General features: G+C 35.6%; 1 protein-coding gene across 5 annotated transcripts in view; it reads left to right on the top strand.

The window, feature by feature from the left end:
* EXOC1 (exocyst complex component 1) overlaps positions 1-16,751 on the top strand; it is a 60,835-nt gene that overhangs the window by 19,554 nt on the left and 24,530 nt on the right. For 3 of the 5 annotated variants that reach the window (XM_057546694.1, XM_057546695.1, XM_057546696.1), the window contains 6 exons: positions 694-881; positions 2,730-2,957; positions 3,164-3,296; positions 4,142-4,251; positions 5,162-5,215; positions 12,871-13,020. In XM_057546694.1, coding sequence (XP_057402677.1) covers positions 694-881; positions 2,730-2,957; positions 3,164-3,296; positions 4,142-4,251; positions 5,162-5,215; positions 12,871-13,020 — 863 coding nt within the window. The remainder of the gene's footprint in view (positions 1-693; positions 882-2,729; positions 2,958-3,163; positions 3,297-4,141; positions 4,252-5,161; positions 5,216-12,870; positions 13,021-16,751) is intronic. The other 2 variants (XM_057546697.1, XM_057546698.1) reach the window with 1 other exon arrangement.

Below are 16,751 nucleotides of genomic sequence, written 5' to 3'. Positions count from 1 at the left end.
GTTTAAATTTTTGTAATTTCATGCAGCATGTAGTTGTTGCTCTTCTTACTACAGTATACAGTTACTGAGAAAGTTTCTATTAGCTGATCTTTAGAAATTTTATTAACACATGTGAAAAATTTTTAAAGAAAGAAATGGAAAATTCAGTTAATATTTTCAGTGCCCAAAATAAATTGTGAATTGTAGATGCATTTTAAAAATTTCAATTGAAAGTTATTTGGAGAAAAAAAACAAAACAAAGACAAAAAGAACAAAGATAACAGAAGAAAATGTTACCTGGGAAAAAAGGGAAGCAAATTGTTTTTCATGTGTCCTGAACTCATAATCATTGTTTTGTTAGATCAACAGTCACTTCAGGTAGGGGGAAAAGGTTAGTCTTGCACACGTGCTTTGTTTCTGGGTTTGTATTTGTTTTATAGTTTGATTATGTTTTGGGAAACTGTGACTAAAGCCTATTTTAATACAAGTCAGTGAATTAGACTGCATGCTTTTGTTATAATAGATATTATGTTAACACACGCGGTTCTTCATAATAATAAGGGGTTTTTTTTTCATATATTTTGAATCATTTTTTCCTATTTTTCAGCCACTAAATGTGACCTGTGCTTATAACTGACCTTACCTATAAGTACAGTGCTATTGTCCATCCTACTTTTTTTTACTACTTTATTTTTAAATTTTACCCTCTTTAAGAATCTGTTCCAAGTGGAGAAAATCAGAGTGTGACAGGAGGCGATGAAGAAGCAGTGGATGAATACCAAGAGTTAAATGCAAGAGAAGAGCAGGATATTGAGATAATGATGGAAGGCTGTGAGTATGCAATTTCGAATGCCGAGGCCTTTGCAGAAAGGTTGTCCAGAGAGCTGCAGGTGCTAGATGGGGTAAGCCTTTCTTGTAATCTATGATTAGTGATGTGTAGTGGATCAAGGAGACTGGTGATGTTCATATTTTACTGCCTGAGCACTTAAGCCTGGGTAGGGTGATTATTGCTGTCTTCCTCTGTAAGTGCATTACCAGCTGCCCTCAGTCTTTCACTGTTCTTGTTCAAAAGACAACCATTCCTAATAGGCCAATGAAGGCAGTTGGCTGAGGTTCTGGATTTGGGGAGCTTCTTGATATGAAGTGATGGAAGTAAAAAGTAGCCAACCTGAAGCCAACTTGGGGGTTGATTCCCCCAGCCTCTGAAACACCTCAGAATACTTCAGTACAAAAGAATAGCGTTTTTGTGGTTTGAAAAAAAAAAAAAAGGTACAGGTTAGAAAGAGAGAAATTGGGCTGAAAGAAGTGAATCATGTACCCAAAGAGAGCAAGATAGTGTGGTGAAAACAGAGAGCCAGGGGAAAAGGATGTTTGACTCCCCTGCTGAAATGTTTTGGAATAGACTCTATTCATTTGTACGCACATTTCTAAGTTTGTATCTAAATGCACATCTTTATTTATTTACTTTTTTTTAGAAAGTAAAAAGCTGCAAGTAGCACCTCTGTTGTGAGAAAAACCTAAAATGGGAACATTTGGGGTTTTTTTGTTTTGTTTAGACAAGGTATGCGTTTAAGAAAAACCCTCAGAGAATAAAAAATATTCAAAGACTTAAAGAATGTTGGCCTTTTATACATGAAAGGTACAGAAGTTATGAGATTGAACTCAGGCCCAGAGATTACACGAACAGTCCAAGCTTACAAATCTATAAAACTCTCTGGAAGTAAAGCCTAGAAGAGACTTCAAGATGTTAAAGTAGAAATTGTCCTGGGTCAGTTCAAGCCCCACCTTTTCTGCTTGATGTCAGTGGGTCTGAGCCCTGCTGCCTTTACAGTTGGGCTGCACCTACAATTGAGTTATTATGAATAGTGTATAAAATAACACATGTGAAATTATAGCATCAACTGTACAATGATACTCTTCTAATTCCTTGCCCAAATTTTTTCCTCATATGGTGTTATCTGCCTTCTTAATGTGGCTTAGTGGTTTGTATTTTCTTTTCTAGTTAATATTGCGTCTATGTTGCAAGTCATCATATTACTTTGCAGTTTAATTTTGGATTTGAAAGCTTCCATATTTCAGGGAATTCAGAATCAATAGTCAGAATCATTTAGAAAACATTAATAAAGGGATGGTGGTTTGTTACTGCTTTGCCTCGGAAAAAAAGTAGTCCCAAATGAAAGAGAAAAGAAAGAATACCATAGAAGGAGCTATCTTATGGCAATAGGCTCTTCCACATCCTGTTAGTACAAATCATACAACAGTTATAAATTACTTCCATGAATTCTTCTAAGACTGGCATACTACTGCTACCCTCTTGACTAAGGTATTAACATAGATGATTATGCTTTTATTTAGGGTTTTATGTAAATATTACAGAGTATAGAAAATTTTTATAGCTGATAGAGTTGGAAGAACTATCAGAGATGACATAGTGTAATGCCACTTAATTTATAGAAATGAGAATATACCATTACTGATGATGCATCATGGGGCAGAACCCTACTTGTTCAGTCTGCAGAAATATGCAATACTGAGGTATGGTCTCTAACCTTGATATAAGGGAAAGTGTACTTTCCTGAAATACTGTGTAAAAAAGTGGAATGTAAACACAAAGTGATAAATTAGATGTTTAAATGTGTATGTCAACCTTTGTTACTCTGCTGTCAAAGAGATTTATCAGTATTTCATTTTTATACCTCTTTTACACATTTGAAGAATATGAAGTATTACTTATCTTTTTAACTTTGTAGGCCAACATCCAGTCAATCATGGCCTCTGAAAAGCAAGTAAACATCCTAATGAAGTTGCTGGATGAGGCTCTAAAGGAGGTGGATCAGATTGAATTGAAACTGAGCAGTTATGAGGAAATGCTCCAAAGTGTAAAAGAACAAATGGATCAGATCTCTGAGAGCAACCACCTGATTCATCTTAGTAACACTAATAATGTAAAACTCCTATCAGAGATAGAGTTCCTTGTGGTAAGCATGATTATAAATTACCAACAACAATAAAAAAAAAATCTAATAATATGTAAAGCCCATTTGTAAACATTTTCTGATTTCCTTAGGAGAGCAAGGTTTAAAATACTGAAATTCCAAAGACCTAGTAATAGGATTGAGTAGCATCTTACCTGTAAATTTCCTGAAGAGTACATGTACAAACGGTGTATTTATATATATTCCAGAACCACATGGACTTGGCCAAAGGTCATATAAAGGCCCTTCAGGAAGGAGATCTTGCTTCCTCCAGGGGCATCGAGGCCTGTACCAATGCCGCGGATGCCCTTCTGCAGTGCATGAATGTGGCTCTTCGACCAGGTATGACAATAAAATCTGCCCAAGAACCTGAGACTAAGCCTGTGACTTAGTATAAAGCTTTTGACAAGAAGTACATGGGGCAAGTGGTTTAGGGTTACATTCTTAGCTATTAAAACAAGTTTCACTTATTATCAAACATAATTCATATTAGCACTAAGAAATTTTTCATTTCAATTCCTTCTGATTGACAATCAATGACTCTGGTTAACACCAGGATTTTTCTTCAGTACTGTCCATAGAACCTAGCACAAAGTAGATGACATAAGGTTTTGCTACACCAGCAGTTCCAAAACTTGAGTTTGCATCAGAATCACCTAGAGCAGGGGTCCCCAACCCCTGGGGCTGCAACTGGTACTGGTCCGCGGCCTGTTAGGAACTGGGCCGCGCAGCAGGAGGTGAGCGGCAGGCGAGCGAGCGAAGCTTCATCTGCTGCTCCCCATCGCTCGCATTACCGCCTGAACCATTCCCCGCCACCACCATCTGTGGAAAAATTGTCTTCCACGAAACCGGTCCCTGGTGCCAAAAAGGTTGGGGACCACTGACCTAGAAGGCTTGTGAACATACAAATTGCCAGGTGCCACCTCCAGAATCAGTAGGTCTGGGCTGAGACCTTGGAATCCATGTTTCTAACAGTTCCCAGATGATGCTGAGGCAGGACCACACTGTGAGAACCACTGTGCTATACTGTTTTTTCCCCTTACCTTTCTTTTACAAAGCATACGAATAAACCAGTAAAACTTTGGGTTCCTCAGAACTGAAATATGGATACTGTTATAAAGGTATTCATTAAACATCGAGGAACCCTTTTTACACATTAAATAAGTCAAAAAATGTTATGATTTCAGGCCATGACATGCTTCTGGCAGTCAAACAGCAACAGCAGCGTTTCAGTGATTTGCGAGAGCATTTTGCCCGGAGACTAGCCAGTCACCTCAACAATGTTTTTGTTCAACAGGTAATTTTATTTTATTATTAATACTGGCATGTTCCTGTAGCCTGTTTATATATATATTAACTTAAAATTTATATATATTAGCTTAAAATTAAATTCCCAGAAAAAAATTTAGTGTGTTTAATTGGGATCACAGTATATTCCTGCACACATTTCTTTGATTTTAATATTTTTAGTATTTTTAAGTTTAATATTTAATATTAAGTTTAAATATTAATATTTAATATTTTAGTAATTTTAAGTTTAATATTTTAGTATTTTTAAGTTTTAATATTTAATATGTGCATATTTGCTCATAGATGTATTTGGGGCCTCAATGGCCTCCTTAAGGAAGACAGTCTAGTTCCTTTTAGCTAAAACTCCCTGAGTTTTAAATAACTGTGCTTACATGTTGCATATACCATTTAGACATTCTTATTTATAAAAATAAGTCCAAACCTGTTACATGTTTACTGTTTGGCTTGTTTTATTTTTCAGTATTTTGAAGTGAGAACTAGGACTTGATTCCATGTTTGAAGTGTATCATTGGCTTCGTGTACTTACATATATGAGAAAAATGACTTAAGTTATTTGTAAATTCCAGTTGATTTAATCTTATATAAACCCTTTGTCTGCATTTTTATACGGAAAGTGATGTTATAATTAAGGTTGTGGCAATGATAATAATGCTAATATTATTAAGGGTACCTTAGAGGGACTTGAATAGAAGGCATTTTAATATCTGGGCATTTTAATAAATTAGGTTTCGTATATTTTTCATCTCCTTTATTTTAATAGGGTTATTGGGCAAAAAAAAAAATTGAGGGAAATTCTGTTCATCAGGAAATGCTGTCTGAAATAGTGGATTCTTATTTTGTTTTCACTTGGTAGTATTCTAAAACAATTGTATTTACTATATTTTATTTCTGATTAGTTTACTCAGGCCCTCCTTCAACTCTATAACAGGTCCTACTTTCTTTCGGTGCCTGTGAGTACATCAACTTTGGCTCCAGCTTCTTTGATTCTTCTCTTTTTTCTGTAAAGTTTACTAAACTTAACAACAGCAGAATCTTTATAGATTATAATTTACTGATTTAAGCTACCTGTTAACCATATTTATAGCAGTTTTTTAATGTCCCATAACAAAAAGTTTATTTAGGCCAAAAAAAGCATTTAATCTCATTCTGCTTGCCTTTCTTCCTGTCATCCTATCACTCACTCACTTTCTCCTTCATATATTTAGAAATCATTTGCCAAGTGATTAGAGATGCATACCAGACATTTACTTGGAATAGATGAGAGGCTGATTCTGCCCTCAAGTCACTCACAGTCTAGAGAAGGGAGATATAATAGACTGATGGACTGAGGGAGGGTGTAAGTTATGATAGTGGTACTATGGGAGCATAAAGGAAGACCATCTAACTAAGCATACAAGGGGGAAATTGGGGAAGACTCTCTTAACACTTTACTTGACGTGAAAAGCATCAAGAAAAAAGTAAGCCTAGAAATCACATAGGAAATACTAATGCACATTTTTCTTACACTATTATTTAAATAATATCTATTTCTACACAGTTCCCTAGTTTTTAAAAATAATCCTGTTGACAGTGATATAGACCACACTTGCAGATGGTACTGAAAATACTAGTCAGTAAACGATAATCCTTTCTGCACCCTTAATTGTTTGTTGTAACATGCTACTATTTATGATTTTGCTTTCTTGCCTTATAAACTAATGGCTTTGTTTAAAGTAAATGCTTCCAAGTTCTGAAAATCTAACATGTATTGTTACATGTGAGTAATGCATGTTGAAAACCAGAATGTTGCTACAACCTAGAATGTGCTGAAGAAGATGGAAGATGATGTCCCAAGTATAGAAAAGAGATTTTCTGTGTGTTAAATTTAATGCATTGTGTCACCTAGCAAAAGAGTTGGGAAACATGGGTATTTCTTTTCCTGGTTGTGGGACACACTAGCTGGGAAAATTTGATTACCGCATTATGGTTTATCTCTTTGTCAGTCACCAGATTTTTATTGCATGCCTGTTTTGTACTCACTGTCATCCATATATAAGAATAAGAAATGGCTCCCACCCTCAAGATGCTTGTGAGGAGGTGTTAAAAGTAATGTACTTAAAGCTCTACAGCAATGTATACAGAGTACCTTGGAGACATTGAAGGTTCAGTTCCAGACCACCACAGTAAAGTGAATATCTCAATAAAGCAAGTCACACAAATTTTTTTGTTTCCCAGTGCATGTAAAATTTATGTTTACACTATATTGTAGCCTATTAAGTGTACAATAGCATTATGTCTAACAAAAGAATGTACACACCTTAATTTAAAAAATACTTTATTGCTGAAAATTGCTAACCATCATCTGAGCCTTCAATGAGTCATGATGTTTTTGCTGGTGGGGGGGTCTTTCCTCAATGTTGATGGCACTGAGGGATCAAGGTGGTGGTTGCTGAAGAGTGGGGTGGCTATGGCAATTTTTTAAAATAAGACAATGAAGTTTGCTATAATGATTGACTTTTCCATTCCCAAACAATTTCTCTAGGGCATGCAATGCTGGTGATAGCATTTTACCACAGTAGAATTCTTTCAAAACTGGAGTCAGTCCTCTCAAATCCTGCCTCTGTTTTATCAACTAACTTTATGTAATAGCCTAAATCCTTTGTTGTCATTTCAGTAGTCTTCACAGCATCTTCACCAGGAGTAGATTCCATCTCAAGAAACCACTTTCTTTGCTCAGCCATAAGAAGCAACTCCTCATCCATTAAAATCCATTAAGTGAGATTATAGCAATTCAGTCACATCTTCAGGCTCCACTTCTAATTCTAGTTCTCTTGCTATTTCTACCACATCTGTAGTTACTTCCTGTACTGAAGTCTTGAACCCCTCCAAGTCATTCATGAGGGTTGGAATCAGCTTCTTCCAAAACTCCTGTTAATGTTGATATTTTGATCTCTTCTCATGAATCACGAACGTTCTTAATGGTATCTAGAGCGGTGAATCCTTTCCAACAGGTTTTCAGTTGTCTTTACCCAGGTCTATCAGAGGAGTCACTATCTATGGCAGCTATGGCCTTAAAAAATGTTATTTCTTAAATAATAAGACTTGAAAGTCAAAATGACTCTTTGATCATGGGCTGCAGAATGGAAATTGTGTTAGCAGGCATGAAAACAACATTAATCTCTTTATACATCTCCATCAGAGCTCTTGGGTGACCAGGTGCCTTGTCAGTGAGCAGTAATATTTTAAAAGGAGTTTTTTTTTCTGAGCAGTAGGTCTCAACAGTGAGCTCAAAGTATTCAGTAAAATATTCATGTTGTGAGCAGATGTGCTGTCATCCAGACTTTGTTGTTGCATTTTTAGGGCACAGGCAGAGTAGATTTAGCATACTTCTTAAGGACCCTAGGATTTTCAGAATGGTAAATGAGCATTGGCTTCAACTTAAAGTCACCAGCTGCATTAGCCCCTAACAAGAGAGTCAACCTGTGCTTTGAAGCTTTAAAGCCAGGCATTTACTTCTCCTCTCTAGCTGTGAAAGTCTTAGATAGCATCTTCTTCTAATAGAAGGCTGTTTCATCTACTTGAAAAATCTTTTGTTTAGTGTAGCCACCTTCTTTAATTATCTTAGCTAGATCTTCTGGATAACTTGCTTCAGCTTCTACTTCAGCAGTTGTGCTTTACCTTGCACTTTTATGTTATGGAGACAGCTTCTTTCCTTAAACCTCATAAACCAACCTCTACTAGCTTCAGACTTCTCTTCTGCAGCTTCCTCACCCCTCTCAGCCTTCATAGAATTGAAGACAGTTAGGGCCTTGCTCTGGATTAGGCTTTGGCTTGTGGGAATGTTGTGGCTGGTTTGGTCTTCTCTCCAGACCACTGAAACTTTCTCCATATCAGCAATAAGGTTGTCTTGCTTTCTAATCATTCAAGTGTTCACTGGAGTAGCACTTTTAATTTCCTTCAAGAACTTTTCCTTTGCATTCACAACTTGGCTGTTTGATACAAGAGGCCTAGCTTTCAGCCGATCTTGGCTTTCAACATGCCTTCCTCAGTAAACTTAATCATTGGTTTAAAGTGAGAGATGTGTGACTCCTCCTTTCACTTGAACACTTAGAGGCGATTATCAGAGTATTAATTGGTATAATTTCAATATTGCTGTGTCTCAAGGATTAGGGAGGCCGGAGGAGAGAAATAGGGGAATGGCCGGTTGATGGAGCAGTCAGAACACACAACATATATCAGTTAAAGTTCACCGTCTTATGTGGACACAGTTCATGGTGCCCCAAAACAATTACAATAGTGACGTCAAAGATCACCGATCACAGATCACCATAACAAATATAATAATGAAAATGTTTGAAATTTTGCAAGAATTATCAAAATGTGACACAGAGACATGCAGTGAGTAAATGCTCTTAGAAAAATGGCGCCAGTACACTTGCTTGACACAGCGTTGCCATAAACCTTCAATTTGTAAAACATGCAACTTCTGCAAAGCGCAGTAAAAGCAAAGCACAATAAAATGAGATACGCTTGTATATTAATTTGTTAATTGTATAGCCACATATACATAGTATTCATATGTATAAGTGCTAAAGAGGTTTAATCTAAAGTAAGTTTACTGAGGATTTAAATAGTCAGATATGGCATCACAGATTAAGACAAGTCTTGAACAGAGTTCATGCAATGCAGTTTATAGCAAATGTATAGATATCATAATATTCTAACTACGGTACAGAAGAATCCGGTGGAAATAATCTAATGACCACAACATAACAGTGATTTAAGAGCACTGATTTCTGGTCTTTTTAAAATTCACACATCAATAAAAGTAAATTTGGAGACTCACCAAGTCACCAATTTATTTTACGAAGTAAAAACCTTAAAAAAGAAATATCTCCATCTGCTTTCACTATCGTTTTATTTTTAAAATGACATTTGGTACTAAAAGAAAAGGAAGAACATAATTTCAGACTTTCTAAATTAATACATTTACCTTTATGAGAAACTGGCTCCCATCCTTTTCTTGTTTTCTTATTGCTGCAGGCCAGTGAGAACATCTTCACATTTGGGAATCACTGATTGAGAGCACACTCTCTGTGATACAACTTTCACAGTAATACTTCCACATAGCTATATTTTAATGAAACTTGAAATGTGTCTTTAATATTCACTTCTTACTGTAACATAAGAGCAATATTTTTAACAATTGGCAAAATTTTTTTGGCTCTTAGATCTTCTTACACACTCAGCTTCCATTGAAATAATAGACTCTTACCCATAACTTACACATTTACTAGGGATTCATGTATCTAGAAATATATTCATCTGGGGGAATCAGACCAGTTACACTAATTAGGATTCTGATATTGGAAGCAGGCAATCAAATTAAGGCTAATAAAATTGAGGAAATATTTGCAAAAGGGATATGTCCTTGTAAAAAATTTTTTGGTTTTTTGAAAGATTTGTCTTGAAAGGATAACTGTTCCCTGCCCCTTTTCCCCCTTTGGTTCTACAGAGACCTCATGATTCTGTGCTCCACCTTTAGCAACATGATAAGACCAATTATGCACTGAACTAAAAGTACAGCCAGGAAAAAACTGAAGTTGTGGGAGGTTTTGCTCTGTGCTTAAATTTGGAAATTTTTCTTTCAACATATATTTACAGAAACATTATATAGCAAAATAAAACCTGTGTAATAAACCAGCAATATTCAGTTCATGCCACAAAAATTATTTCCTTAAGCACATTTCACAATCTTCTAAACATAGGTTGATGTGGTTAAAAACTTAGAAAGAACTATGATTACTTAAGATCGGTATTCATGATGTTTGTTGAAACTTTGCTCGTATTTTCTTTTTCCTTTAAGAAAATAAAAATAAACATGCCTTAACATAGAAAGAGTTCCCAAATCTTGAAAATCTGTTCAGTATTTAACATGAATGTGTCATTTCTGTTAGAAGGTCAGTAAAGCAAAGTGGTTAAGAGTGTGGATGCTGGAGCCAAGTTTCCTGGATTCCAAATCCTGATTCTGCTGCCTGGGTGACCTTGGGCAAGTTAACCTCTTTGTGCCATCTTAGTTGCCCTAGCAAATGAATGGGGGTAATAAAAATACCTACTTCATAGGGTTGTTATGAGGATTAATGTGTTGTTATATGCTCAGCACTTAGAACAGTGCTTGGTTTTAGTAAAGTGTTCAAAATTAGCTAATTGTATTATAAATTCTAGTTATATGTATATATATTATATATACATTATATATTATATTAATATATATTATATATTATAATACATATTATTATATTATAATAATATTATATATTGCATATACACACACACTAATGAAAATTTGTAATTCACTAAGTTTTTAGAAAATGTATTTGTCTTAGCTTAATTTGGAGAAAATCTAGTATATTGTTTTAAAATTATGTTAATAATAGGGTTTTGCTATTTTTTAAATGAGGAGAAAAGTAGTCTGCAGAGTTATTGTAAGGATTAGAATTTATATATATAAAGAACCTAGCATGGTAGTAGGCATTCAGTAAATTGTTATTGTTACTAATTTATTTATCTATAATAAGAAACTTTAAACAATGTCTTAATTTTAAAAATATATAAAGAATAAAATTCTTAGCACATTTGATTTCTAGATGTGATCGTTTTCTATATTTTTTTAGAATTTGTTTTATTTATTTTCTTTATTTTTTTTGGCCGCGTCGGGTCTTAGTTGTGGCACGTGAGGTCTTTGTTGAGGCATGCGGGCTCTTCGTTGTGGCACGCAGGCTTCTCTCTAGTTGTGGCGTGCAGGTTTTCTCTCTCTAATTGTGGCGCACGGGCTCCAGCGCACATGGGCTCTGTAGTTGTGGCGTGCAGGCTCTATAGTTTGTAGCACATGGGCTCTCTTGTTGAGGCGCACAAGCTCAGTAGTTGCGGCACACTGGCTTATTTGCCCAGCGGCATGTGGGATCTTAGTTTCCCTACTAGGGACTGAACCCACGTCCCCTGCATTGGAAGGTGGATTCTTTACCACTGGACCACGGGGCAAGTCCCTCTGTATTAGTGATTGAACTAAACAATTTAAGTATTTGATTTTCCTGTTTCCTATAGGTATTTTGGAACCATTTTCTCTAAAATCTTTCTGTTAACACTAATTACATTTAATCTATCTTAATAGTAATAGTTTGAAGGTAATGATGTTCTTTATATCAGAGTGAATTTTCAAATGGTGGTGATCTTTAAAATGCTGTTTGCAAAAGAAAGCTTTGAATAGTAATATATGTGAAAGATCTTTGTAAACTGTAAAATCCTCTATAAATGTTAACTCTTCCATTTTGCAGGAGAGGCAAAGGTTTTTAATTGAAGAGCTTTCCTGACATTAAATTAAATAATATAACTTAACATGTAATGGTCTGAGTACACAGTTGTAGAAGAACATAAACAGTGATTTTGAGTCTTAAGTCATTGAGAAAAATTAATGAGGAAGATTGGGATAATGAAAAGATATCTAATATTGTTATTAATAAAGACAGAATGTTTGAAAAACATTTATAAGCTATAACAGTTTTGTCAAATGTTCTTTGCTTTTAGTCAGTGTAACTAGTTAAAACACAATTTGGAGACCTTAGCAGACTTAAAACTATAATATCTATTTATGCTTTAGTATCTGATATCTGTGATTTAATGGAATCCCAGTCATCCTTCTGATGTGGCCACTAGAAAACATTTCTGTAATGTAATGTTTGTATTGATTGACCTTTGGCAATTTTTGAGTCTGGTTAAAATGATTTTGTTTGACATGTTTTTAAAAGAAAACAGAAGTGAGACTCAGATGACTAAGGTTCAGATTCTAGCTTTCCTCCTCTGTGGCCTGTGCAAATCACTTAACTCTTTGAGTCAATTTGTTCTTCAATTTTTCTATTGGATCAGATGATCTACTAGTTCTATATACTCTAAAACAGAAGTCAGGAAGCATTATCTGTCTCAGGCTGTTTGAAAACTTATTAATTTATATAAGTCATGTCAAGGATGAAAAACAAAATCATATTTTTATTTGCTTAACAAATCATTGGAAAAATTAAAATTACACTATTATTAGGGGTTATCCTGGAAAGCCCAGGTTATAGTCATCTGTAGTCCTTCCTAGTTCCAAAATTCTATATCCTATATATTTTCATCTGTTGCTTTAAATATTGTAGACTCCAATGGAAATACCATAGATGTAGACAATTTGTTTTGAATGACTTCCCTATTTGCTGTGTTTCTTAATACAGTTTGTATCATGATATTTATTTGCTTAGTAAATTGTAAAATGATATGGGAGAGGCAAGCTTGATTAAAACATTCATTCTCAAAAAAAAAAAAAACCATTCATCTCAACTCCTTTAGAAGATAAAACAAGTAGTTGATTTATCAGAGAAACCATTCTTGTGTGTTTATGACTGTTTTATGGTGGTGGTGTTCAGTTCACATACACAGGATGATAAAAGAAGCCAAGTAAGTACTCAGTTCTTATTTTTGTATGTGCTGTTGGTTTTGCTTGGCCGTATTTGATCACTGTTTAGAATTTTTAGTTACAACAATGTTTCTTTATACTGTCAATGATATTTATTTACTTACTTACTCATTCTAGGGCCATGATCAGAGTTCAACTCTTGCTCAGCACTCTGTTGAACTGACTTTACCTAATCATCATCCATTTCATAGAGACTTGCTCCGATATGCCAAGCTGATGGAGTGGCTAAAGAGTACCGATTATGGAAAATATGAGGGACTAACAAAGGTATGGATTTGATGCCAGTTACTGAGTATAGAGCATAATCTTTTAGAATCAAGAGGCCATGTGTTCAGTTCCCCAGGTGACATTGGAAATACTATTGTTTATTCTTAGCAAAGTAGGAAATAATTGAATTTCTACGTGCTCATTAGCCGGGGAGAACATTTATTTACTTGGGTGGAGAAGAGCTAGATTTTGAACTTCCAATATAATGTAGTTCAGGCCATACTGTAGCCTGAAGCATCATTCAGTTTAGTTAAATGCTATAATTATTTCCTGAGTTTCTTTATATACAATATAGAAACTGGGGAGTATGAAGATGCTGTAAGTGAGACATTTGCCTTCTAAGAATCTATAATCTGTTCTTTTAAGCAAGTGCAGTGTGCCTCTTTATTAAGCAAACATTCCGCTCTTCTAGGCACACAGAAACATGGGTATTTCTATTCCTGGTTGTGGGACAACTGGGAAGAGCAATTATAATTAAAACAATCAGCAAAAAATTAAGTGCTAAACTGGAAATGAGTTTAAATATGTGGCAGTTTAGAGAAGGGAAATCCGTGACCGGAAGCCACGGGGGAAAACTTAATGGAAAACATTGGACTTGAATTGACTTTTAAGTAATGAGTGGAATTAAATTAGCCAGAAATAAGAGGAAGGGCATTCCAGGGATGAGGAGCAAGATGTGCAGACAAAAGTGGGAAAATATGCCCTTTTCCCAGGACTATAAGAAGGCAAGCCTGATTAAAGCAGAAATTCCATATTCTGGAAGAGTGAGAAGTTAGGTTAAAAAATCTGAGCCTTGAGACCTAACAGTATTCTTCACACATGGGAAAAGCCTAGATGGGGGAAACTAATTTAGAACTTAATGTAATAACTGAAATGAAATGAAATCTTGAACCAGAAAGATGATAATAGGCATAGAGAATATAAACCAAAAGAGAGAATCCAAAGACAAGGGACAGGATGATGCCAAACTTGCTAGACTTGGAGATTAGAAGAACAGTGGTATATACCACTGACTAAATGTCAGCAAGTGGACAAGATAAGAGTCATTCATATATTCATTCAGCAAATGAATTGAGCACCTGTTACGTGCTAACACTGTGGTAAGCGCTAGAGATGTAGCGCTGAAGGAAGTAGGTGAACACTTGCCTGTTCAGAGTGCATATGCTGGTGGAGAAGGACTGACACAAAGGTCAGTTGTATAGCCTGTTGGAAGGTACTGCTGAGGACTCTAGAGAAAATAAAGCAGGGAATGCCAGGACGTCAGAAAGGTTTGCAGTTTCAAAAAGGATGGTCAAAGGTGTCATGAGAAGGTGACATTTGAGCACAGATTTTAAAAATAAGGAGGGGTGAGCAGTGGGAGTTTCTGGGGAAAGCTTTCCCGGCACAGTGCAAGTGCCCCAAGGCAAGAGCAGCCTGGAGCACTTGAGGAGCGGCGAGGAGGCCAGTGTAGTTGGAGCACAGCGAGCCAGGTTCAGGATTAGAGGGGCAGGTGGGAGAGGTCAGGTGGGTGTGGCAGGGCAGATCTGGAAGGGACTGTGCACCACTGTAAGGATTTGGCTTTTACTTTGAGGGAGATGGGGGAGTGGTGTTGGTGCGCTTTGAGTAGTGGAATGACACGATCTGACTTAGATACATGGCCGTCGTAGCAGGAACCCATGGGTTCAATACTCTGCTGTTGTGTGTTGTTTTGTTTTGTTTTGATTCAGCAGAATTCTGATTTGGAGATAGCTTAAAGAAAAGTATTTGCATTACTGGAATCTTTGCCTTTTGAAGTTTTAAGAGGATTAATATTTTGGATAATTAAACATTGTTACATCTCCTTAAGAGTTTTGTGCCAACAAGTGCTTTGTCCCCTAGTGAGTATTCAAATGAGTAAAACACTCAATAAGCTTTTTCCTAATTGTGTTCTCAGTGAGTATTATTGCCCTATCTTTATATATAATGTATTCATGAATGTAATTTAAAGTGAAGAAACGTGACGATAGCCAATCTAGCACTGAATTATGGAATCATTCTCTGCTCACAGTATAGTTTCAATTGACAATATTAATGTGCTTTTTTAAATGAAATTGACTTATTTCCCAGGAATATTACTTGATCCTGTGTTTTGAACTTTTGACAGACCATGTATTTTATGCCTCATAATCTAATTTGGTAGCCGAAGTGTTTTCATAAACAGGATTTTATTAAAAAGAAAGAAGGAAGAAAGGAGTGAAAGAAGGAACCAGACTAAACCAGTGTTTCTTTAGTAAGAAATGATAATTAAATCCAGGTACTATTTGCACTTGGTTGGGTGTACACAGCTCACACTTTCTGGCAGGACCAGGAAATGCCTGTTTTAAATTCTTGAGGGATAAGAATCACTAGACCCTGCCCCAACTCTACTTATGGCTGAATCTAAGCAAAGCCCTGATGTTTGGTATACATAATTAGAGCTTAAGGAAAATAGAGGTGCCTTGGTCATGTAATGAGCTCTGCTGTCAGAGTCCTTCCTTCCCAACTGTGGCCCTGGGTTATGCATGTAGGGCAATTCATAATGGAGATGGTCCATCCATGCTTAGGTAGGAAATGAGCTTTCCTCTCCTAATAGCCCCCTGAGGTTGGCAGTCAGTCTTGAAGATTGCTCGGACATCTTCTCTTAACCGCAGTTTTACATTTGTGGAATTTTCTTTTTGTGTAAAGAGAAAGTAAAACACGGAGTTATCTGTAAGGCTCTACAGTCAGCACAAAATAAAGTTGAAAACACTGCCTGAAATAACAATATTTATATTCATAATATTTAAATTTTAAGTAAGGTGCTGTATACAAGGTGCTAAGAAGAATACATACTCACAGTGAGAGATATCTGTCAGAATTTGGTAAATGAATGAACTGAGAGTCACACCTGTCTGTGGCCTTTCCCACCAGTGAATTCTCTTGAGGACCTGGGGGAAGCTATTCAGTCATTTGAATTGCATTGAAAACGAAGATGATTTTCAGTAGTCTGCTCAAATCACTGTTTGCAAAATGCCAAAATAGCTGTTTTGAAACTGTTTAAATTGCTTGGGTCATAATGTGCTCTTTAAACAATTTGGGTATTGGAATGCAGTCTGTAATATTGAGTGATTTGAGTAGAAACCACTAATGAAGATTTTATGAATTGTAAGAAGCTAATTTCCCATTTGTCAGTCCTTTACAATGATTTGCAGTGATCAATATTGTTATGAGAATTTAAACTTGAAAAAATGAGATGCTGAAAAGGTGAAACAGCCCAATGAAATAGGAATAATTTTAAGGTATATTTTAATTTATATTTCCTTTTAAAGTTACCCAAAGATCACAGGAAAGAATTTCCTGTTTGACTAATTTTCTTACAGAGACTGTGTGGGAATGTATATGGCATACAGATTGAAAAAAGCAGGATCTGTATTATGTTTTATCCAAAAATTGTTTTATAAGGATATATCTATAAAATATCTAAAAAAAAATCAGTGGTGGACTATAAGTCAGTATACAAACATTTAAATAATGTATACCTTTGAAAGGTGCACCTGATGTTTAAAGCAAAGTAAACCTGCTCTAAAACTGGGTATGTTAATTTGAAATAATAAAGGAAGTTGAAGCGTAGATTCCATAATAAATTTAAAAGAATAGCTAGGTACAGCAGTTTTTCTGCTGTGGATTTATTTAAATTTAGTGAAATTCTACATATGGCATTTAACTTAGGACTTGGAAAAATACATGGTCTCCCA

Source organism: Balaenoptera acutorostrata, chromosome 5 (genome assembly GCF_949987535.1).
Source record: "Balaenoptera acutorostrata chromosome 5, mBalAcu1.1, whole genome shotgun sequence".
Classification (NCBI taxonomy): domain Eukaryota; kingdom Metazoa; phylum Chordata; class Mammalia; order Artiodactyla; family Balaenopteridae; genus Balaenoptera; species Balaenoptera acutorostrata.
This window is presented reverse-complemented; position numbering and strand designations above follow the sequence as displayed.